This window comes from Ambystoma mexicanum, chromosome 1p (genome assembly GCF_040938575.1).
Source record: "Ambystoma mexicanum isolate Mex_15411 chromosome 1p, UKY_AmexF1_1, whole genome shotgun sequence".
Lineage (NCBI taxonomy): Eukaryota > Metazoa > Chordata > Amphibia > Caudata > Ambystomatidae > Ambystoma > Ambystoma mexicanum.
In genome coordinates, this window is record NC_090921.1 from 594897618 (window position 1) to 594921512 (window position 23895).

Sequence of the window (23895 nt, forward strand, 5' to 3'; positions counted from 1 at the left end):
GTCACTTTCCCCTAGTCGATATACCACAGAGTGTCACTCAGCCTCCAACTAATTATTCTACTTTATTCACACGCGCTATCACTTAATCCTTAAACTGTTCTGACTCTATTATAGTTTCACTCCTCCAAACTCACTAACACTCCCTATTGAGGGATGAGTCTTGGAGGTTCCTAGAGCAGTTGAGGGGGAGGTAATAAAGATAAGTTTTAGATGGGGTAGAGTCATGAAATTCAAAAAGGATAGGTCATATATTTCTATTAAATCCATGTGACCATCTTACATGACATACAGTCCATGGGAGTTGTTTGGGGACAGGAGATTGCATTTCCTAGCTGTAACTCAGTGTGACAAATGGGACAGAATACTGTTTGTGAAGAATCATTCTTAGAATGGTTTTGAGGCATAAGATTATATTTAGTGGCTTTAACTTGGTGTACAACATACTTGCCATATTCTTATGGTTAGGAAGAAGTATCTATTTTGAGGAGTTTGTTGTAATTTAGCCACTGAAGTTGCTGTGGCCATCGGGGATGCAGGAAGTGAGCGTGGTAAATTGAAGGAATCAATTTCTCATTCAACAAATGCACTTTCTGCCACAGATCAGTCTGGTGTGCACAATCAAGTTGTACATGCTCTGATATTGCAAGAGGAGGATGCTGATTACTACCACCACCCACATAATGAATCTGAGAATAATAGTAATGATTGACATTTTACAGATTATGACAGTCCGAGTCCAGGCCGCAACATGAGATTTTTGAAACCTGTGATTCTAATGAGGAGGACTATGCCACAGCTACACAGACGTAAAGGAAAGATAATGCTACTCCTCCAACATTTTACATTGTCAGTTCTTTCAGGATGTGATAGAAAGAAAGTGCAAAGCTTCTCTGTGTGGCTGTCACATTCGTATCTCCTCCACAACCTTCATAGCCTCTAAGCTTAGTATCACACGTCTTGTCCTGCCAAAAAATCAGCAGTGTGGAATTTTTGAATACGGTATAAATAACGGCATCTATCCAGTTAAACTTTGTGCGCAAAGCCTAAGTGGTTCGAATCACCTGTACTGTCAACCCAGAAAACGTTGCTACTTTAGCATAGCCTTTCTGACTGACTGCTGCTGATCGAAGTAAAATGCAATGAGATTCTCTTTTGTGCTACTAAATAACTTTTTTGGGTTATATTCTGCTAGTTTATAACTGCACTAATGCACAGACCCCCACCCCCGTTTAACAGGAAAAAAAATGGTACCCGTGGCAATTATTTTGGATTTAACCTGTTCAAACTTGAGCATTTCTCAGTTGTCCACTATTACATGAGCGCTGCTAACATAAACATTGGTGGGTTCTCCCTTCTGTATGACAAGGCAGAAACATCTATGCTCAAGTGCCGTCTGAGTTTTCCCAGCACTCAAATACATATGTATTTCAAGTAAAGCATTTCACAAATTTATCAGATGATCGGTCCTATTTTCTCAGACAGAAATGTCTAATTGTATACCCAATCGAGCTCCAACCGCAGTACGTTTTGGTGCAGTTTTATGTTTTGCAGGATTACCTGCTTTCTTGCACTCTTGCTAATTGCTAATATCTGTACAATTGCTCTGAAAAAAACACTGTCGATGACAAGATTCACAGAAGTAACAAAGTGAACTACTCTTAATAGGTTACCTGGCGGTGTAGCTATCGCTTCTCATTCTCTTCATAATGTCTAATTAATGATAGCAGTGACACTTCATTGATTCTGTTCCCTTCCATAAGTCTTCACCGTTTCACATAAACATTGTGTATTCTTCAATCCGTAAAAATAGGGTTATATTGCAAGGAACTCATTTCTATCTGGCAGCCTTTTGCATGCTGCTAATGAAAACTGTAAATATATAAGAATGGGCATAACGCAATTCATTGAATTTTTGCCTTTCAAGGATATTATAACATTATCTCAACGATGTGCTATGATGATCTAAAAATGGTATTCAATGAAATAAGTGTTCATTAAATAGATTCTGGATTAAGTCATTTTATTTTAAGACTGCAGCTTCCTGTGTCAAGTATGATTGAATGTTTGTATGTAACACTGGCTGTAAAAGAGGATTCTGCAACCGATTTATTGTGACCCTCTTGCACAATTAAAGTAACTCTCCTGCGATACAGCGACACTCATGCTTTATTCTGATGGCAGTCAGTCAATCTTACTGTCCTTTTCCTATTTTAGGTTTTCACAATCGGGAATATAAAGGGAACCTATTTTATAGTTTTAAACCTTTTTGAGTAAAAGGCAAGAGAGGCTATAAACATTTTATATCCTTTTTTTCCGTTTCGTTTTTTGAAGGGTGGCTCAATGGGTAACCTATTAAATGAGAAAGCAAAGGAAACAAATTGAAGTAGTCACATACAAACAAGCCTGGCTAAAAGGGTGTTCAAAATCCAAAAGTAAAAGGGCTTTTTTTGGGAAAGGGGTTGGGAAACATTTTGTGGATTTTATTTTGTTGAGGTAGCCAAACGTTAAAGAAAACAGGGAAATGCTTGGTAAAACATTGCTTAATGTTTTTTTTTAACTTTTTTGAGGGAAGTAAAGATAGAAATTAAAAACAAAAATAACCTATTAAACATGCAAACAGATAAATGGCAGCTTAGAAGGAGTGACGAGCATTAAAAAGCCTAAACTCAAGTCCACCAAACTCCTGCAAACCTCAAGGTATGAGTCTTCCCTGTAGATACTTACTCTTATAGCCACCAAACCTACCTGGTGGTTCTAGGGCTCTGATTGGCCTATGGAGCTTGCACACCAGAACCTGTATAATTCTTGGCTTCTGGTGGACCCAACATTCTTGTGAGACTGCCGAATCGACTCACGAATTCGGCCATGCTGAGGTTTGCCCAAGCGTACTCCCTGTATCAATCACACTCTCCAGCTTTTACTCCGACACTCGTTCCCTCACTTATTCTCTCCATTACTCGCTCCACAATTAATTCTCTTGTTTTTACTCACTCCATCACTTTCCTCTGACATTTGTGTTCACGCTTTCCTCCCATTTGGTGGGGGGGGTGGTCTTTATTCCATCAGCTCCTTGCTTGTGTTATTCTTGTGGTCCAGTCTCTCCTCATAGCCAGTCTCTCCTCGTAGCACATCTTCTATACGTCCTCTGCCAACACTTGTGCGTAAGGAGGCTGTTGAGAATAACAGTGGTGTAATCACAGGCATCAAGAGGAGCTTGCAGTTGCTGAGGTTTGTTAGTTTGATAATTTCTGAACTGAATATGTTTATGAATATTTTTGTACATTGAAATGTGAACATTGTTTCATCCTAAATGATCCTTCATCTTCCGCTTTTGTCTACTGGGTTCTCCCTGCTTCCCAACTTTTTGGGAAAACCAGCTCCTACGTCTGTTATGCTAATACTTCATTATGCACCCACATACTTAAGCTCATCTACATGAGTTTGTCCATTGCTCATGCCACAATTTCTTGTTTTGTCAACTAGCATTCTGATTGTTGAGCTGCTCTCTTGTCCAGCTTTGTTGGGTGGTTTTCTTTCACTTTTCTGTTCCTTTGTGTGTATTGTTTTCTTTTAAATAAGGTTCCAAGTGTTTGTTTTCGTTTAAAAGCCTTTGCATTGCATGCTGATATAAAAATAATATCCAGTTGGCTGAACACTTTTTCAAATGATCCTTCTTACCACTAGGGAGTCAGATTCCATACATCAGTATTTAAGGTCCCTATACAGTGCACCTGCCCCTTCTCGCCGCTGAAAAGCACAGAGTCTGCACAGAGTGCCTCAGTAACTAGCCTCCAGAACAGTCCTGTGCTGGAATAATGCCAATATCTCTCCAGAGCCGCCTTCAGCTCATGTAGGCCAAGGAAAGAACCCAAATGCTGGAGTTGACCGTGGAGTATGTCCTGAAACACTGACCATCAGACATAGATAAGGGGGGGCGGGGGTCTGAGCCAGATCTGGTGCCGGTGTTGGAAGTTTGTTGGTACCTGATTGGAATTAGTGCCACAGTTCCAGGCATTCTGGCACACAGGTAACCTCTGGGCCTACTGAACCATTGTGTGCAGTGTGACCACCACTGTTCCTTCCGTACCATGAATCAATTTTCCTGTTGGAAAATGTTGCTGTGATATAGAGAAATTATCAAGACCTTGTTTTCCTCCAGGTATAGGTCCATCCACACTGACTGGAGTTGCAGACAAGCACAAACGCTGAAAGAGGAGGCATATCTCGGCCTGGCTCTAAGGTACTGGTGTCCTTGTCTGTGAAGAAGAAGCATCACACAAGGATATGTGTGAATCCACAAAGATTTGAACCTTCCTCCTCAGTTGGATCAGCTTCTACCCTGGAATGCAGCAATGGTCTTTTTACTTATAGAATTTGGTGACTGTTACCCTGGGGCAGGGAATAGATTCGCTTGTGGAGACTCCTCAGACACCTCATCTCTCAGCTTCATTTTTGCTGGTCCTGCAGCTCTCTCCCCTCTAAGCCCAGAGTACTAAACAGGGTTCAAGTAGTGTTGTGCACTTGGCCGGTGATTTTAAAATACAACAGCAGGTACTGGAGCTGTCTGCTCAAGTGTTCTCAGAGTCCTTCTCCAGCCTTCATCTTCTTTTAATGGCCTCTTCCTGCGTATTCATGTCCTTCCGATGGTCATCTGAAGAGGAGGTGGGTGCCTTGACATCATCCTGGTCAAAGCCTGATTGTCGCTTAAGCTGTGGAACCAGGACCTTCCTATACTAGTCCAACTTCAGGAACTGTCCCCAGGGAATCTTAGTCATTTCTCCTGGAGCTCCAGCTCCAAATGTGAGAGAGGTCACTCCCTAGGAAGCAGTTATAGTGGACACCACTAGCTCTAAAGAGTAGGGCAATCATCTCCCACCTACTACACAGTTCAGCAACCCTCTTCCCCAAATAGGCTCTTTGCCAAAATTAGACCCAAGTCAGCTAACTCAGCATTCCGTTGGAAGCCAAAGTATTCTAGTCTGCTGCTTTATCCTGGAAAAAGTCATTTTCAGAACCTGCCCTGTTATTTCCTGATTTCCCAAAAATCAAAGGGTGCTAGAATTGGCATTTGGGAATGTTTTCCTCCTCTTGGAAAACTTCCACATGTTAAATATTCCAGACATCTAAGAGTCCCTTCAGGACGGGGGCTCTTTGTTTTCTCTTGATCTTCACATCTTCGGTACATCTATTTTTACATCCCCACCAGACATGTGTATTAAAGGTTGATGAGGTTACAATCGGGTGGAGCAGGATGTGCCTTCCAACATCCAGGCACCAACGTTGTTTTTGTCGACTCACTGAAATGCAGTGGCTCGAATACCACTGATAAGATGGCCGCCGTATTTTGCCTGCCTACCAGCCCTAAACTGCCTCCTGAAGCACCTGGCCTCCCTGCACAAGGTGATTGGCCAATGCCCCCAATGAATCCGGAAGCAGGGCAATAAACTGCAACGCCCGATTCCCCACCTCGCAACTGCAGTTCACTCGCCCCATGCTACTCCCCGCAAAGCTGTAAGTGTTGATTGCCGCACCACATCCTCCATTACCCATCCACCTCCTGATGGCATACCCTGTACCAGCATTCTCCAACGCGCCTCTGCCTTAAAAGGTTTTACCTGCTCTGCCTACATTGCCTCCCCGACTGCCTGCTAGCGCTACACTCATATTTGCACATTGTCATTGTCATACCACTACAAAATGTATTGACCTATGTGATACTGATACAAAATGTACGTCCCAATGCTCTATTGCTAAGGAATGTGCTGCCCGATGTGTTACTGTTGAAAAATATCCTGCCTTCACTGCCTTACCTCAGCCTCCTGCTGGTGTACCCCACAGTACCACTACGAAATAGGCCACTGCTCCCACCCCCCACCATCGCCCTACCCACCCACCCTGAAATGGATAGGCACACCCACTCTCCTTAAAAATCTGGAAGCAGCCAAATCCAACCCATTGCCCTCTGCCTGCCCCCCTGCCCCCTTGGAACCCAAACACCATACATAAAAAAACTCTCACGCTCGCTCCCGCTCTCTCTCCCCCACCCCCTCCTTGACGCTCTCCACCCCCACTGCCTAGGAACCCCAAGCCGTCACAGACTCGGAGCCAGACTGCCGAACATGGATGCCATTCCTTCTGCCTGCTTAGACACTGCCAGACTTCAACATTTTAGATAATGAATAATGATGCCCAAACCGCCACTACACCCTCTACCAAACAACCCCCCTGCCCCTCTGAAAGGTACCGCCACACTCAACGCTCCCAATGCTCCTGCCGCACCAAAACTACTGCATGTGCCCTCATAAAAGTGCGCTCCATCACTAGACATTCACAACCTCCTACTAAAAAACGACCTTGACTTTCTTGCCATCACTGATATCTAGCTGCACAAGGCATCCGGCCCCAGCCCAGCTCTCGCCCTCCCCTCAGGTTATTCCATTCTGATAGAGATGGGAAACAAGGCGGAGGAGTTGCCATCATCTCTAAAACCAATCCAATCAGACGCCACCCCTTCACCTTGATACCAGGACACAAAATTCTACTTGCCAAACTCGATTGAGACCCGCAAACCACCACTAACATAATGCTCATCTACCGCCAACTTAACTGCATCAGTGCCCCTGATGCCGACCTACCCCCTGTCATTGCCCCCCCTCCTGAAACCCACACCCAGATTCCTGCTTCTGGGCGATTGTAACCTCAACGACCCCACAGATCAAAAGGCCTCCACCCTCGCCACCACTCTCCAGGAAATGAACTTCATACAAATCATCCACGCGCTACCCATGGTAAAGGCCGGACCCTTGACTGGATCCTCCCCCTCAATGTCCCTAGACAAATCTCGTCCATCAACCCTGTACTCTGGACAGATCACTTTGTGATTCTCTTCTCCATTTACCCTGCACTCACCTTAACAAAAAAGAACCCTCTCCTAGCTACCATCCCTGCAAGACATACCAAAAAGCTAACCAAAGAAATATTAGAGCCAACCATCCGGGCCTCCCTCGAATCCCTTCCTGACAACAAAATTCCCGAAGACATTCTCACGGCCTACAACTCCTCACTCCTCTGCGCCCTGGATCTTCATGCTCCTTACAAAACAAGTATCCGCAAAAAAGACCACCACCACAACTGGTTCACAGAGGAGCTTCCTGCCTTTGGAAAAACAAAAGGCGCCAAAGAACACATCTGGAGATAAGCTCCCCCCCTGCCAACAAAGATGCCTTTAGCATCAGCGCTACCACCTATAAAACAGCGTTCATTAACACCAAAGCCAGCATCTACAACTCCCACATAGCTGAAGCCACCTCCAACACTAGAGAGCTTTTCAAAATTCTTAAAGAACTCGAAACACCAGATCCACCTGCCACAACATTTCCCAAAAACAAAAGCTGGCGCACCCTAGTAAAATCCATCCTAGCGAACAAAACCCTGTCCCTTTGTGACAAAACCATTCGCAAGAAATCGCAGCTCACATACACTCACCGTGATATCCCCATGCCCGCCACAACCAGCTCTCCCCCTTTCCAATTCACCCCTGTCTCTCCGGCCAAAACGCTCTCCACCATCCAATGCCTCAAAGCCTCCAACAGCACAGGCGACATCTGCCCTGCCCACATCATGAAGCTTTGTGTGGAATCCCTGGCCCGACCATTACCAAATTCATAAACGCCTCATTCAGCTCCTGCACTGTGCCAAACACTTTAAAAAGAAGCCTGGGTCACACCTCTACTAAATATAAACTCCTTCGACCCCACCGTACCCACCAACTACCGCCCTATCACAGCAGTACCATTCCTTTGAAAATTCTTGACCGCACTGCAAACTTACAACTCCAAACCCTCCCAGAAACAAATAACCAACCTGATATGCGTCAGTCTTGATTCAGACCCAGACATAGCACAGAATCTGCCCTCCTGTATCTAAATATCCAACTTGACCACATCCGTGATAGCGGTGTCTTGCCATCCTCCTCCTGCTGCTAGACCTCTCTGTGGCCTTCGACATGGTTGACCACGACATCCTCTGCACCAACTTGCCACCTCCTTCAACCTCTCCCTCAAACTACTTGAGTAAAATCCTACCTTAGAGAGCGATCCTCAAGGATTTTCGTTGAAGCTGAAGCAGCAGATTCCATAACAGTCTCCTGCGGGGTACCAGAAGGATTGTGCATGTACACTAAGATGCTCTTCGACCTCCTGGATAACCCTGCCTTCTCTTCCTTCCTCATCGATGGGAATAGGAACCCTAGGGGTCTACCTGGACGCAGAACTCATCATGCACAAACATGTGAAAGTGATTCCCTCTTCCACGGCATACACCACCAAACTCATTAAGATCACCAGAAAATTCCTCAACCCAAACAATTGCCTTACTCTAGCCAGAGCCATCATCAGCAGCAAACTTGATTATTGTAATGTCATCCCCGTAGGAACCTCAGCAAAAAATCTCAACAAACTACATTTTACCCAAACCAACGCCCTAAGAAGTGTGGGGCCTCAAACGTTTAGACCACATCACTGCAATCCAAAGGGAAGCCCACTGGCTCCCTATTAAGGCTTGCATCAAATTCAAAATCGTGTCCATCACACATCGATGCATCCACAACTCAGCCTCTCACTACCTCACCCACTGCATCACCCTGAAGTCCAACCCATGCAGCCTGCGCGCCTCCACCACATCCTTGACTACCCATCACTACAGCAGAAAAAGAGCAGGTGGTTCAAGCTTCACGGTCATTGCGCCTGCTTTATGGAATAACCTCCCGCCCTCCATCAGAGACAATCCTACCTACTCATCTTTCGCACACAAATCAAAACTGCCCTTTAACAAATTTGCATGAAACATTGTACCAGCTGTCCCAATACCCCTATAATCTGTAACCTTGTACCTTCCTATGTATCCATGTTTATTTAATATAGCGCTGTGATACCTCCGGGTCTGGGCGCTATCAACAAATAAAATAAATAAATCAGTGGTGGACATTATGAATCCAAATGTACAAATACCCCACCGTCCCCCCATTACCCCTATGCCTGATAGATGACCCTGAGGTTTTATACCAAGGTCTTCACTGTGGTAGCAATGCACCAGAGACTTTAGGGGATTTGTGTATATCCCTTCCTGGGTGACTGGTTGATCAGAGTCCCTTGCACAACTCGACATTTGGAGCATGTTCAGAACGAGGATTAAGTTCCTCAGGGCAATTCTCAACACTTTACTCAGGATGATCTTCCATTCCCCCTCATTCATCACTATAGAGGATTATTGATATCCAGGGGGGAAGGGAGGGACTATCAGGTTTTTACAGTCAAGAATTGGGATTCAGATGATGTGGTTCCAAAATATTCTAGGCCGATGGCCTTGTGCATTCTTGTAGATTCCTTTTACAAGACCTTAGGAGGCCTAGTTTCCGGGTCCAGTCAATGGGACCAGCATCGGGACTTTTCAGAATCACTGTTGGACGTGTCCCCACAACTCTTACAGTCCCTTCTTTGATGGGGATACATTCTAGAGTCCTCGATCCCTAAGATTTCTCCGACAGCTGATGCTTCAGAGCTTGTTTGGGGGATGCAGACTGCAGATTTCTTAAGTTTTCTGCCTTTGATTTTCACAAGAGATTAAGAACACATGAAGGTTCTTCCTTCACTGCAGTGTTGTATGTAAACAAACAATGGGGCATATGTTCTGTTGCACTGTGCATGGTGGCTGTCCAGCTTTGGCTTTGGGCTTCAGTAAACATTTTTCCATTAGCAGCATTTGTTGAGGATGGCATCAACAAGGAAGCAGACAGACTGGGTCGTTTCTGCCATTAGCTCCATTATCCTGAACTTATACATCACCCTCAGATGTATTTTCTGCAGGACCATACAGGATGAGTCGGTAATGTTTGGAATACCTTAGGGGTGCCTTTCTAATGGATTTTTTGGGCAAGCGCTTGAGTTATGGCTTTCTATCCCAAGGGAAGTTTGATCCTCCACTTCACCCTTGCATGGTTCATCAAGAGAGACTGGGACCTGGGAAGCTAGCTTACAATCATGAGTGGCTTTCTGGATCAACATTTCAGATTGTGTGCAGCCAGAAATGTAAATTTTCCCCTCATCCTCATGCCCCTCATCCTCATGCTCCTTCAGCTGAGGAAGCCCTCCACAATTCAGATGTGGCCAGAACGCTGAAGTTGTTTTGACTGAACTAGACCTGCATCTCCATGTCATGCATCCTGGATGGTCTTCCTGTTCCAGGGAGACCTCCTGCACATTCTCTCAAATCTAAGGCAGAATCAGTAGATTTCATGGGGCATGTGCTTATCTCCAAGATTGGTCACAGGGTCACATGGACTACTACCCATGTATTCTGAAAGCACTATTCCCTTGACATTTACTTCAGGTGACGTGCTTTTCCACTTTCCAGCCTGGAAGTGTTGCAAACTATTTGCTTGAAACCTCCTGACATATGCTGTTCTTCCTCCCCATCAATGTTTTTCTGTATAATCTGTTCCAAACATGTTTGGAAGGAAGAAAAGCTTAATAGATGAGAGTGACGAAACATTACCTTCATGGTCATTTAGTCTGTGACTTTCCATTCTAAATTATATTCCAGTTTTATGTAGCATCTGTAGAGAAGTGTTCCAGCCAGGTGTGCTGCAGGTGTAGGTTTAGATGTTATGAAGTAGGGAGAGCCACAGACATCAATTTCCTGAATCCCCATTACAGATTTATTGTTTAATCCTGGTGTTAAGTGGCTTGAGAACAGCTTGATTTTCTGTTGGTTAGAGGCCCCAAGAGAATTTCATACGATGTGTCTGTGGAGTCTGGAAAGAGTGATCACAGGGTAGTTCTTTCACAACCAAATCATGGAACTGGGCAGGTCAGCAAGTGTTGATTGGTGGCACATTTAGCTCATTATGGTTTGTAGTTAAATATTGGTTGGTTTGTTGTTTGTAACATATACCGGAAATTAGATAATTGTTCGTTTGTCACGCTTGAAATCCCTAGAGCCTGCGGTGCTTGGGATAATTAAGCTCCATTGACATTGGTCGTTGAACTAATGCAATATTAATGGGACATTTCTGAATGTAGTTTATTTAACAACACAGTGATCAGGCAGCAAAATGGAAAATTACCAGAAATGGTAGGCAAGCAATTGCATCCTGAAGAGGTGGGCTTTTTTCCTGGAGTTCAAATTGCTTCCTCCTATTGTATGGAGGGGATCTTTATAATTGACATTTATACATTATTTTCCTTTCCTTCTCTTAGATGTGAAAATTGTATGCTGCGTTTTCGATCCTATCGTTCACTCTTCAAACACCTTCATGTCTGCTTTGAAGTATCCACAAAAACATCTGCACAGCGGGTTGAAAAAAAGAAGCCAAACCTGGTCCTTGCTGGTGGGCTTGAGACGTCTGTTAAACCTCTGCTGTTAGAGGGGCTTCCCAAACTCCAAAGTGTCATCATACATCCTGAAAAAAAAGCTGTGTTCCCGGATGCTGACCATGTCACTACTGCAACCACTTCCACGAGGATAACGTTTGAGAGCCTGCTTGATGATGAACTTTCCGCCCTACAAAACGATATCCTAGAGCCCAAAAACAAATTGAGATTGTCTCCTGTGACTTCTCCTGTGCCCCAAACTTTCTCTTTGTTGGAGACATCCTTGTTTGGGTCCACAACACTGCCACAGTTGTCTGGGGAAGCACACAGTCCAACATCTGAGCCTTTTATTCCTTACGGGGAAACTTCCACATACATTACCTCGCAAGCAAATGTGCAACATCGTCTTAAGTCTTATTTACCTAACCAAGGTCTTCCTGTCTCCAATGCAGTATGGAAGAAGAACCAAGGTAAAACTGCATTTGATGTTCAATATATGGTTAAGCCTTTATCATGTTTGTTTTAGAAGAATGTTCAAGGGGGAAAAAGGGATTAATGGGTTTTGTGTGTGATGCTTCAATACTAATTACTTCCATCATGATAAACTTCTTTTGTCGATAGAGTTCCCACAATGCAATATGCTAAATTAAGATCACATATGCATGTGCCCCTCCATTTTGTCCGTTTACCATTCATATTGTGTGCGCCCAACACAGTTTTATTTTCACGCCTGTGTATTCCTTGGCCTTTTGATCCATTTTCTTTCTGTCGTTGCAGAAATGTTTTAGGATTGTATTTAGTGCTCTCTCTCCATCTCCAACTCCCAAATCTACACGTAAGCCGCCTTAATGCTGTATTTGTTTTTAGGGCTACAGTACAATCCTTTTACTACTGAGAGAGTGGAACAGTTTCCCTTTTCTCTTAATTATTCACATGAACAGAAAATCAAAGTGTTATAACCTAGGACTATTGTGATAAACCTAAGGGTATTCTCACTTCTGAACCCCTTAGATCCTCTGCACAGCTGGCCAGGTAAAGGCCATCACTATAGGATCTTGACCCGCGGTGCGGGAAAGCGAGGGAGGATCACCTGGGTGGAGGATCCTTGGGAACTAGAAGTGAGGTGCCCTTGGGTATCCCCCTTTTCCTAGTGACAACCAACCCAACCCCTTCCAAAACGTTTTGGGCTATTATAAGCCAGCTCCCCTCATTTCTCAATCATTGACACTTGACAGTACTGGGACCAAGGAGAGCCAATTAAGAGCAATGAACACTATGCTATTTTACCACTCTAGTACTGGGAAGAGGAAGATGCAGGCTAGGGGTATTGAAGGTTAGGCATGTCCCTTTAATGGGAGTCAGCAGGACTGAATAAGCATTCACACCTCCATCCTGTCAAGGGGCTGCAGGTGTATAAGTGGTACCCAACCCAGTGGCAGGGGGAATCGACAGGAGAAGGACCAAGAGGCTGGTACGTGCAGCAGAGGATCATTCAGCATGGCGTGGAAGTAAGGAATCCCTGGAGCGGAACAAGAAAGGTGAAGGGAGCCGTGCTGGAAAGCTTCCCTGTTCCGTTCCTTTATATTTAAAGTGCTTGTTCCCCAGTGGTGGAGGACCACCCCAGGAGTGTCAGAGGGGCAGAAGCTGGATCCCCGGCACTAGAGGAAGAAGGCTGTGTGATCCACGCTGCAGCCAAAACATCCTAAGCGACAAGTGAGTTTATGGGGCTTAAGAAACCCAGTGCGCGTGTGTGAACATTTTCTGAAATACATTGCATCGGAGTGAGTGAGTGAGCGGGCGCGGCCAAAGGCACATTTTCGAAGGTCTCCGAACAGTGAACACTTTAATAAAAATGGAACGCACATTTATGCTTATTAAGTATACAAGAAAGGGGAATACTTTGGACCTAATTCACAGAAGCATTTTTATAATGGTGCATTCGAAGGGATTGTGTCCTCCAACGTATTCCTTATCTTGATAGATTACTTCCAGCTTGCTGTCCTTGGAATTTTTTTTTTCAGTAGAGGGCGCTGCGCATCAACGTCACTCGAGTTGGTGTCCCTCGACAGCCTCCGTATCGGCGCCGACGTCATTGTGCGTATAAATAGACTTGCGCAGCGTCCGTTGCTCAGTTCTGTTTTTCCGCACTTCGTGGGCATCGGAATCGGGTTGCTCAGTTCTTTCTTCAAGTATTTCTTATTATTCCACGAATATATCTTCTTCATTCGATGGCTTCCTCTTCCGAACCGTCGACCCTATGGTCCGGCTTCAAAAAGTGTCGAGATTGTGGGAAGAAAATTTTGTTGAAGAATCCTCGCAGGATCTGTTTGTGGTGCCTGGGATCGGAGCATCTCTGTTCAGAATGCGAGGACTGTATGTCCATGACGGCGAAAGCCTTGAAGGAGCGTAAGGGGAAGCTAGAAAGAGGTACGACTCTTAAAACTTCAACTTTTTCGAAAGTTTCCTCGGCAGAGTCGAGACATTCGTCTCCTCGCTGTCATAGGAAACATTCCCGTTCAAGGTCTCGAAGCGGTTCCCATCAGTCTTTGAGATCTAAACACTCGAAAAAGAGGTGTCGTAGATCTCCCTCTTCTTCATCTTATTCCACTTCCCCGGAAAGGGTCACCTGCCCCACGAAACAAAGCTCTCCAGCTAAGTGGGAGGAATTCCTTTAAAAAATGCTTAGTGTCTTCGAGAAAGCGGCCTCGACCCCCTCAGAGACGGCTAAAGGTGATACCCTGGGTGAAAGACCCGAAAAATCGAAACGCTGCAAGTCGTTGCACCCGGCGAAAGAAACTGCCCGAGAGCGTCATGAACCCTCGAGCAAAGGCAGTAAGACCGCGTCATCGACGCCGTCATCGAAGGTTCCTTCGACTCATAAATCTGCGTCATCGACGCCTTTATCGAAGGGCCCGCCGACACACAAATCGGTCGAATCGATGCCGTCATTGACGCCGCTGTCGACACCGATAAAGGACAGACCTACTGCTGTTACTACATCTCAGTCAGTAGACCTACCGCGGGCTTCGACCATGACCTCAAGGATGTCGTCGATAACCTCAACGACTCAGAGTAGGATCCGATCCTCTCAAGTTCTTCGAGGCCCCTTCATACTTTTTCGATGCCTTTTTCGGTTTCATCGAAGCCTTTGACTTCTGCGTCGACAACTTCAACGTTTTCTCAAAAAGTGACTGCAAGCTTGGCCCCTTCTGCTCTAGAAATGGGTTTTAAACCATACCCAAGGTCAGATTATTTCAGAGCTGTGTCCTCTATATATGAGGAAGGGGAGGATTCTGACCATGAAAGACCCTTTGGGTTACAGAGGACCCACAACACCTATACCAGAGGAATTTATCTCTGAAGAGAACAGATTGAAGGACCTTCAAGACTCTTTGCACCGGCAAGTGGTTTAGATACTTCTCCAGAAGTAGAATTCCCTAAACCAGACCCAGGGGAATATGCTGAGACCCCTTATGGGGTCTTAATGGCCAGAATAATAGAGTTCATGGGGTGGTCTACACCTTCACCTTCTTTTCAACAGGATGATCTTACTGACATTTTACTTAAAGGCCCACAGGAAGATCCTGTGGTTCTCTTTCATGCTGCATTGCAGAGAAAAATATCTGTCAACTGGGAAACTCCTGAGGTTATCCCGGCAGTTAACAAAAAACTATCTGCCAAATATAGGGTATCTGCTTCTGACCCTGAATATTTGAGCAAACATCCAACTCCAGAGAGTTTGGTTGTACAAGCAGCAACTTCATCGAACAGTAGATCTGCATACCCTAATATTCCACAAGACAGGGATGATAAAAGGTTTGACGCTATGTCAAAAAAGGTCTTCTCGGCATGTAGCATGGCGCTTAAATCCCTTAATGCTACTGGCACGCTCGCAAGATTCAGCCATACACTTTGGGAGTGTGCTTCAACTGCGGCTGACTGTCTCCCGGAAGGAGAGGAAACGAAGCATTTCTGAACATCATTAAAGATGGTAAAGACGCAATGTGTGAGTCCCTTCAAACTGGCATTGATTCTGCTGACAGTCTCAGCAGAGCCATGGCGGCAAGTACTACAATCCGCAGATTTGCGTGCTTGTGAAAGTCTGGTTTTGCTCCAGATGTACAGGCCAGACTTTTGAATATGCCCTTTGACGGCACTTCTTCGTTTGGTAAGAAGGCTGATGACAGCCTAGAGAAGTTACAAACATCCAAGGCAGCAGCAAACTATCTTGGAGCTGCAATCCGTCAAACTCTGTATCGCCCCTCAGGTACCTCTTGGAGGGGTAGGTCCTTTCGCTTTTATTCCGCATTCGGAAAAGGCAGAGGACAACCGGCTCAAGGTGCCAAAAACGATTCATCCGCGGTGGATGGGTTAAAAGTACAAAAGCCGCAGCAGCAGCAGGTGCCTCCTTACCCTCGGCATCTGCGTCAGCCGCCTCTAAACCACTATGAGGTCTCTCCTCACAAGACACCAGTAGGGGGCAGTTTAACTCAACATCTGACGGAATGGCAGGCTATTACGTCAGATGGATGCTTGGGTATTGGAGACAGTTGCCCAATGTTATTGCCTGCCATTTCTTTGCACCCCTCAGAGTCATCCACCGGGGAACAACTCTTTGAAGTTTCCAGACCCGCTCCTTTCGCAGGAGATTCTAGACCTGCTATAGAAAGGTGCCATAGAACCGGTACCTGTAACGGAGAGGAACAAGGGTTGGTATTCCCCCTACTTTCTAGTACCGAAGAAGGACGGAGGACTGAGACCCATCTTGGATTTACGAGAATTGAACAAATTCCTCAGGAAGGACAAGTTCAAGATGGTAACTCTCTCTCAGATCCTTCAGGCCCTACAGCTTCAGGACTGGCTGGTATCGCTAGACCTTCAGGATTCTTATTTCGATGTGCCAATCCATCTCAAACACAGGAAATACCTGAGGTTCGCAATTGGCAACCCTCACTATCAATTTCAAGTTCTGCCATTTGGGCTGACCTCTGCCCGAGGGTCTTCACCAAGCTAATGTCGGTAGTGGCTGCAAGTCTAAGGAGGGAAGGGATCCACGTCTACACCTACCTAGACAATTGGTTGATCAGAGCAGTATCTTCGGAACAAGCTCAGATCCAACTAGATTATGTCTGCCACTTCCTTCACAAACTGGGCTTCTCACTCAATTTAAAGAAGTCACAGATGATGCCGTCACAGAGACTCCAGTTCATGGGAGCGGTCCTGGACACTTCCCTGGGGAAAGCCTCGCCACCAGAGGTTGAGGGCTCAAGATATTCTGCAGATGGTCACCAAGTTTCAAAATGCCCAACGTATCCCAGCCTTCGATTTTTTGAGGTTACTAGGCCTCATGGCATCCTGCATCTTCCTTGTGCCAGAGGCTCGCCTGAGAATGAGATCCCTCCAGTGGGCACTAAGAACCCAGTGGTCGCAATTCTCAGGAACAATGACAGATCAATCTCCTTCAGGTCCCGGACAAAGTGGCTCGAGACCTTCAGTGGTGGGCCTGTCGGGAGAACATTTTGAAAGGAGAACTGTTTTGGCAACCATGGCCGGAGATAACAGTAGTCACGGATGCCTCACTTACGGGGTGGGGAGCCCATGCCAACGACTTGACCATCAGCGGTCGTTGGTCTCCATCGGAGTCCAGACTACGTATCAACCTGTTGGAGCCGAGTGCTATCAGATTAGCACCGAAGGCTTTTCTGCCATCTGTACAAGGGAAAAATGTCCTAATAATGACGGACAACACAGTGGCCATGCACTACCTCAACAAAAGAGGAGGCGTAGGATCACTGCCACTGTGCAGAGAGGCGATGCAGCTCTAGTTTTGGGCAATTCAAGAAGGAATCTCTCTGTCGGCAGTTCACTTAGCCGGAGAGAAGAACTGGACAGCGGACAATCTGAGCAGGCAGAGCACAGTCTCCCACGAGTGGGAGATAACTCAGGAAGTCCTTCAAGAGCTCTTCACCCTTTCGGGAACCCCTCAAGTGGATCTGTTCGCCACCAGTATCAACAGGAAGTGCGATCAGTTTTGTTCAAGGGAATTTCCCCCGAGAGGAGCTCTAGGGCACGCATTTGTAGTGGACTGGGAGTTTCCACTTCTGTATGCATTTCCTCCGGTCCCTGTCATTCCTCAGATGATCATGAGGTTGAGAAGATTCCGGAGGACCATGATCCTAATTGCCCCAGACTAGGCCAGGAGAACGTGGTACCCGGACCTTCTGGACATGTCCATCTGCCCTCCGATTAGTCTTCCGCACAGGGAGGATCTTCTCTCGCAGAAGGAAGGCCGGTTCTCCATCCAGACATCAGAAACCTCAACCTTCACGCTTGGTTTCTGAAAGGTTGAGATACAAGGATTGGGACCTCCCAGATGACGTCATGGAGGGGTTGCTTTCGGCTAGAAGGCCAACAACAAAGACTTCATACCGCTGCCGTTGGAACAAATTTTGCAGCAGGTGTAGAGAAAAGAATATCAAACCCTTTTCATGCGGTACACCAATGGTGTTATCTTTTTTGCTCTATTTGGCGAATTCAGGTCTTCAAGTTGGTACGATCAAGGGCTACCTCGCAGCGCTGTCGATTTTCAAGCGGACTGCGGAGGAGCCATCATATTTCAAATTACCCCAAGTAATTCAATTTCTGAAGGGGTTAACTAATGTCTATCCCCCAAAGCCGTTTCAAGTTCCCTTGTGAGGATTTCTAGTCTTAAATGTCCTGATGGGTACTCCCTTTGAACCACTCCATTCTTGTTCATTAAGATTTCTCACTCTTAAAACAGTCTTAATAGTGGCTTTGACATCTGCCAGAAGAGTGAGCGAATTACAAGCTCTATCTTGCAAACCTCCTCATACAATTTTTCACAAAGACAAAGTTGTCCTACAAGTGAAGCATAATTTCCTCCCAAAGTTAGTCTCTGAATTCCACATTACTCAGAAGATAACCTTACCTTCATTCTATCCTCCTCCCCATCCAGGGAAAGAGGAAGAGAGGCTACATAGGCCTTGAGTTTTTATATCGGCAGACTTGCAAGGATAAGGCAAGCAGACCAACTGTTTATAGGTTATGCAGGACACAAATTAGGATTGGCAATCACAAAACAGACCATTTTAAAATGGATTATTTTAGCCATTCTAGAATGCTACAAATTGCCAGGGAAAGAACCCCCTCAACACCTTAGGGCTCATTCAACCAGGGGTATCGCAGCCTCTTCGGCCCTCCAAAGAGGGGTACCGATTCGAGACATATGTGCGGCTGCCACATGGTCGTCCGCACATACCTTTACACAATTCTACAATCTGGATTCCTCCTCTAGCCAGGAGACAAGATTTGTCAAAGCTGTGTTACACTCTGTTCATTCTTAAAGGGAAATATTACAATGTTACTCCCACCTCAGTTTACACACCGCTGCTATGGGAGTCTATCAAGATAAGGAATACGTCGGAGGACACAATCCCTTCAAAGAACAAGTTACTTCTTACCTTGTAACGTTCTTTCGATGGGATGTTCCTCCGATGTATTCCTTATCGCCCCTCCCATACATCCCCTCTGTAAAACTTCCCTTGTAGTTGCAGCTTACGCTCCTTCAAGGTCAATAACCAATTCATGCACAGCTTCTCTTAAGCTTCAAAATGGAACTTAGCAACGGACGCTGCGCAAGTCTATTTATATACACGATGACGTTGGCGCCGATACGGAGGCTGTCGGGGGACACCAACTCGAGGGACGTCGACGCACAGCGCCCTCTACTGAAAACATTTCCGAGGCCAGCAAGCTGGAAGTAATCTGTCAAGATAAGGAATACGTCGGCGGAATATCCCATCGAAAGAACGTTACAAGGTAAGAAGTAACTTGTTCGTCTCATTGGAAAACGCTCTGTGAATAAGGCCCTTGGTATCAGAGTGGATGTGTGTGGCAAGGAACACATTCCCGAAAGTCTCAACACCGAACAATATAATTAAAGCAAAACAAGCAGTTCTACCATAATATCTTGCTTCAAAGTGATTGTGTGTGAAGATAAACATGTTTTCCAAGGTCTCTGCATGGTGAATTATGCAATTAAAGTGAAATTAACCTTTATTAAACTCAATATGGAGAGAAAACAAACTTTAAGCCAGAGGTTTAATTATTGAACACCAAATTGATTTAACTTTGTTGCTAAACAGAACCCAAAGCTTTGAAACCAAAAGGTGATAAGAACAGGCAATCAAAGGACACTGCAGCCTGATGCACAGAGACAATTTCAACCTGCAGGAAAACAACAAAATCATTTAGACAATTTCATCCTGTGGGAAAACTACAGAATTATTTCAACTGTGCATTTGAAAACAACATTAACCAAACTGTGGAAGATAAAGACATTTTGTGTTTCTTTTGGGATTGTGTTTTAGAACTTGGGGAAGGGAACCCTGAGTCCTGATTAGAAGTCTTTCATCTCAAGGTCATTTTGTGTGATTTGGAACATTGGGCGAGGGAAGAGACTTCTTTGCATTCCAATTCTAAATAATGGGGTTTTCATACTTTACTTTGTTGAACTGTTTTCTACTTGGAGAAGGAAGCTGCGAGCTGGAAAAATCTGAGGACTTTATGTTGAAATTTTCTTTCTGTGTGTTGCTGACATCCCTCTACATGTTGTATAGTTATAGTTGCGAGGGCAATCATAGGTTTTGGACACAGATTCCAAGCTGAACTCTTTGACTCAGACTCTCCTTTGTCTTATTTCTGTAGTGAAAGCCCACCTTGGCATAGGGCAAGTTAGGCCTTTTTCCATCCTGACATTTATGTTAATAAAAATTGATTGTTTGAATTTGGAATCTGTTGTCTGTGTCCTTCTTCATGATGCCTTGTCACTATCCAATGCCAGTGGATGGGGCATTGCATTAATTCACAACATGCTTTATTTTTTTATTTTTTTTAAAACAATTTTTATTGTTTCTTTTTAACATATAGCCGTACAGCATTATCAAACCAATAATCAACACCAACCAGACACACTTGGTCATATGCATTTTTCCTCCCCCTGCAACTCCCTCCCCCCACCCCCCCGTCCCCGCCTGCGTCCCTGCTACCTTCCGCTGCTTCCTTTCCAACTTCCTATTCAAGTATCCTGACCCCTTGTTCCGAAACCATCACAAGTTCTGCGCCTTCCGTATCGGGGCAAATAGATCCGCTATCAATTGTCTCCATGCCTCCAGCCCTCCTCCCTCTCGGTCCTCATCCCTCCCTTTTGCTTCCACCCACAACACTGTTTCTGCATTAGCCCATTTCACTAAATCTCTCCACCAGCTTTGTGCTATGGTCTCGTTTGTGTCTTCCACCCCATCGCAATACTGCGTTTTGCAAGTACATATGCTAGATCCTTAAGTTTTCTCACATGCTTGGCCCTCTCGGGTCTAGGGAAGCCTCCCAGGAGACAAGCCGCATGGGATCCCACATCCAGAGTAATTTCTGCCTCTGACATGATTTGGGCTACCTCCCCCCTAAGCCTGCCTATCTCTGTGCACTCCCAAAACATGTGCACTAATTCCGCATTCACCTCTCCGCACTTCGGACAAGTCTGGATTCCTGCTTGGTGGAACTTAGCTATTTTGTTCAGGGTCAAATATGCTCTGTGGGTCACATTTAATTGTATTTGTTGTAGCTGCACATTTCTGGACACCTTTTTATGATACCCCATTGCTCTACTCCACATGCCGTCAGACATTGGTTCTCGTATGTCTGTCTCCCAGTCCAGCCTCATACGTACTACCTCCCTCCCCACCTTGGGCATCAATAACTTGTATATCCGTGAGACGTCATGTCCCCCTTCCGACACATCATAAAATGTTTCTATGGTCTCATCCGACTGTGGGGGTATCTTGGAATCTGGCCATCTGCCCTTTATGACCTTCAGGAGTCTGGGTGCGTGATGAATTGTCCTCTGTGTAACCTAGTGTCTTCCATCAACTTTTCAAAGGTTTTGGGTTTACCTTCCTTAAGCACATCACCCACCTTTGCTATCCCCACTGGATCCCACCTTCCCCTGATGTTTAGCCTAACCTGTTCATCCAACCCACCCAATACCACTAGCGGTATCTGCGGGGAATACAGAGCAGGATGATCTATCATACGGCATGCCTTGCACCATATTGTGCTCCCAAGACATGACAATAGGTTCTCTTTTTTCGCGCCCTCATTGTGTGACCATATTACTTAATTTAGGAAGAGCGGGGTGCACTCTGCACGTAGTAGTCTAGATTCAGATGACTGTTCCTCGGACAGCCACATGGCCACAAATGCAGTGAAGTATACTTCGAAATTGGGTAATTTTATACCCCTCGGCTCATGCAGGTTCTGAAGCTTCCACAATGCCACTCTACACTTAGACCTAGACTGAAGCTCCTGCATATGCCTTGTAATTTCGTAAAAAACCTCTTTGGTATCGCAAACGGGATAGTGTAGTAGTCTTGGCAGCACCACCATCTTTAGTAAAGCTGCACGCCCCATCATGGACAATGGTAACTTAGTCCAGAATAAAAACAAAAAAAGGAAATTGCACACCCTGCATTTCAGTGAGAAAGTTATCTTGATTCAACAATTCAAAAGCTCCACTGGCTTGTCGATATATTAACTAGTCTTTTGGGGTGCCGGGGAGAAAACAATCGACCTTGGTATCATAGGTCAGTAATATAATGGAAAAAAATGGTGTTCCTATTGATAATAGGAACTCCCGTCACCTGCACACCTCTAACTATTGGATTACAATATCCAAACAACATATAATTTTATGTCAATTTTTTACTGATATTTAACTACTCAGTCTATTGGCTTTGCCAATCTTCTATGTAAATATTAAGTATGAACATTTAGTGAACCAACTTATTTCAATGTACACAAGTTTCAATGAAATGTTTGTACCAAAATAATAGTATTTTAATACCATGTGTTAACAACTGTTTGAGTTCAATTCACTCAAAGAAATATATAACATTCAAGAAAATGAAAAAACATTCTTGATTCAGAGCTCTACGCGTTTCGAGAGTGTGTCTCTCTTCTTCAGGAGCAATAACTTTTCCTTTTTAAACACAATACTTCTTTGTCATACTCATAATTCAAAGTCAACAGTTAAGGCAACAATATATTCATTTGGTTTCTTTTTTCTCTGTGTCTTTACGACTTCAAACACCCCTTCTTGTTGTGGAATGATGAAAACGTCATCTAATGGAGTAGTTTTAAGATGTGCTGTAAATAACAATAATGTGTGTGTTAGCACTCAAATGTTCGTTATATTATCAGCCCGGAAAGTAGCAGTGTTCGTACCTGTATTTCCTGATCATGTCTTTTGTATTTCACAATTCAAAGGTGAACCAACTTAGTCCAGAATGTCATACGTTTCTCAATCTTGGACACCGCCTTTTCTGTGTTCTGGGTATGCTCTACTTTAGGGTCGTGGTATACACATATCCCAAAGTACCTAAATGTTTCGGTTTCCCACTTAATCGGTTATACCAGCAATCTGTGTATAGGTTTCCCTACATACGCTTCCAGGGGAAACAGACTCTACTTCTGCGGATTAATCGTTATACCTGACAATGGGGCGTATCGTGCCATCACATCTAAAACATATTGTAGATTCTCTTCGGGGTATTGCCAACACAGGAGCATGTCATCCGCATAAAGCAAAATCAAATGTTGTCCCCCCAGCACTGATACCCACCTCTCCATATTCCGCCTGCAAATACACTGCTAATGGTTCCAGTGCCAAAATGAAGAGCACCGGAGACCACGGGCATCCCTGTCTTGTACCCTTACTTAACTTCCATTGCTCAGAGATGCAGGAACCCGTCTTGATTCTCGCTACTGGTGCATTACACAGCAGCCGCACCCACTTAATGTACGTGGGCCCTATACCGTATTCTTTCAGGACCTCCAGCAACCAGGGCCATCTGACTGAGTCAAATGCTTTCACTTCATCCAACGTAATTACTGCGACCTCCTGTGTCCCCTTCTTTATATAATCAATTATGTGGTGTAATCTCTGCAGGTTATTAGTTATGTTCCTATTTGGACGTAACCCGTCTGGTCTACGTGTATTAACTTATGACTGATCTGAGTCTATTTGCTATAATTGCTGTTAAAATCGTCCTGTCTTGGTTTAACAATGAGAGGGATCTGTAAGATCCACACTCTGTTTCTGGCTTATTCGGTTTGAGGAGTGGGATAATGATTAACTCTCAGGAACTCTGGTGGCTTGCCTACGTCTAATGCCTCATTCAGCATTGCTAGTAATTGCGGGAGTATTTCCAACATATATTCTTTATAAAATTCTCTGGGGAGCCCATCTGCACCTGGGACTTTGTTGCTTTGAAGTTTTTTAATCACATACTCAAGTTCTTCTAGCTTAATGGGGAGCTCAAGACTTTCACTCTCTTCCATACTGAGTTTGGGAAGATTAATCTCTGTCAATGCCTCTTGTATATCCAACCCTTCCTCGGCCTCAGACTCTTCATATACATACTTGTAATAGTCATAGAAACATGTATTCACA

General features: G+C 44.9%; 1 protein-coding gene across 4 annotated transcripts in view; it reads left to right on the top strand.

Annotated features, from left to right (window-relative positions):
* The window catches only part of LOC138576293 (zinc finger protein 414-like), a 659544-nt gene that overhangs the window by 307700 nt on the left and 327949 nt on the right, over nucleotides 1-23895 (top strand). For all 4 annotated transcript variants that reach the window (XM_069649546.1, XM_069649545.1, XM_069649544.1 and 1 more), the window contains exon 5: nucleotides 11256-11839. In XM_069649546.1, the coding sequence (XP_069505647.1) occupies nucleotides 11256-11839 (584 nt within the window). The remainder of the gene's footprint in view (nucleotides 1-11255; nucleotides 11840-23895) is intronic.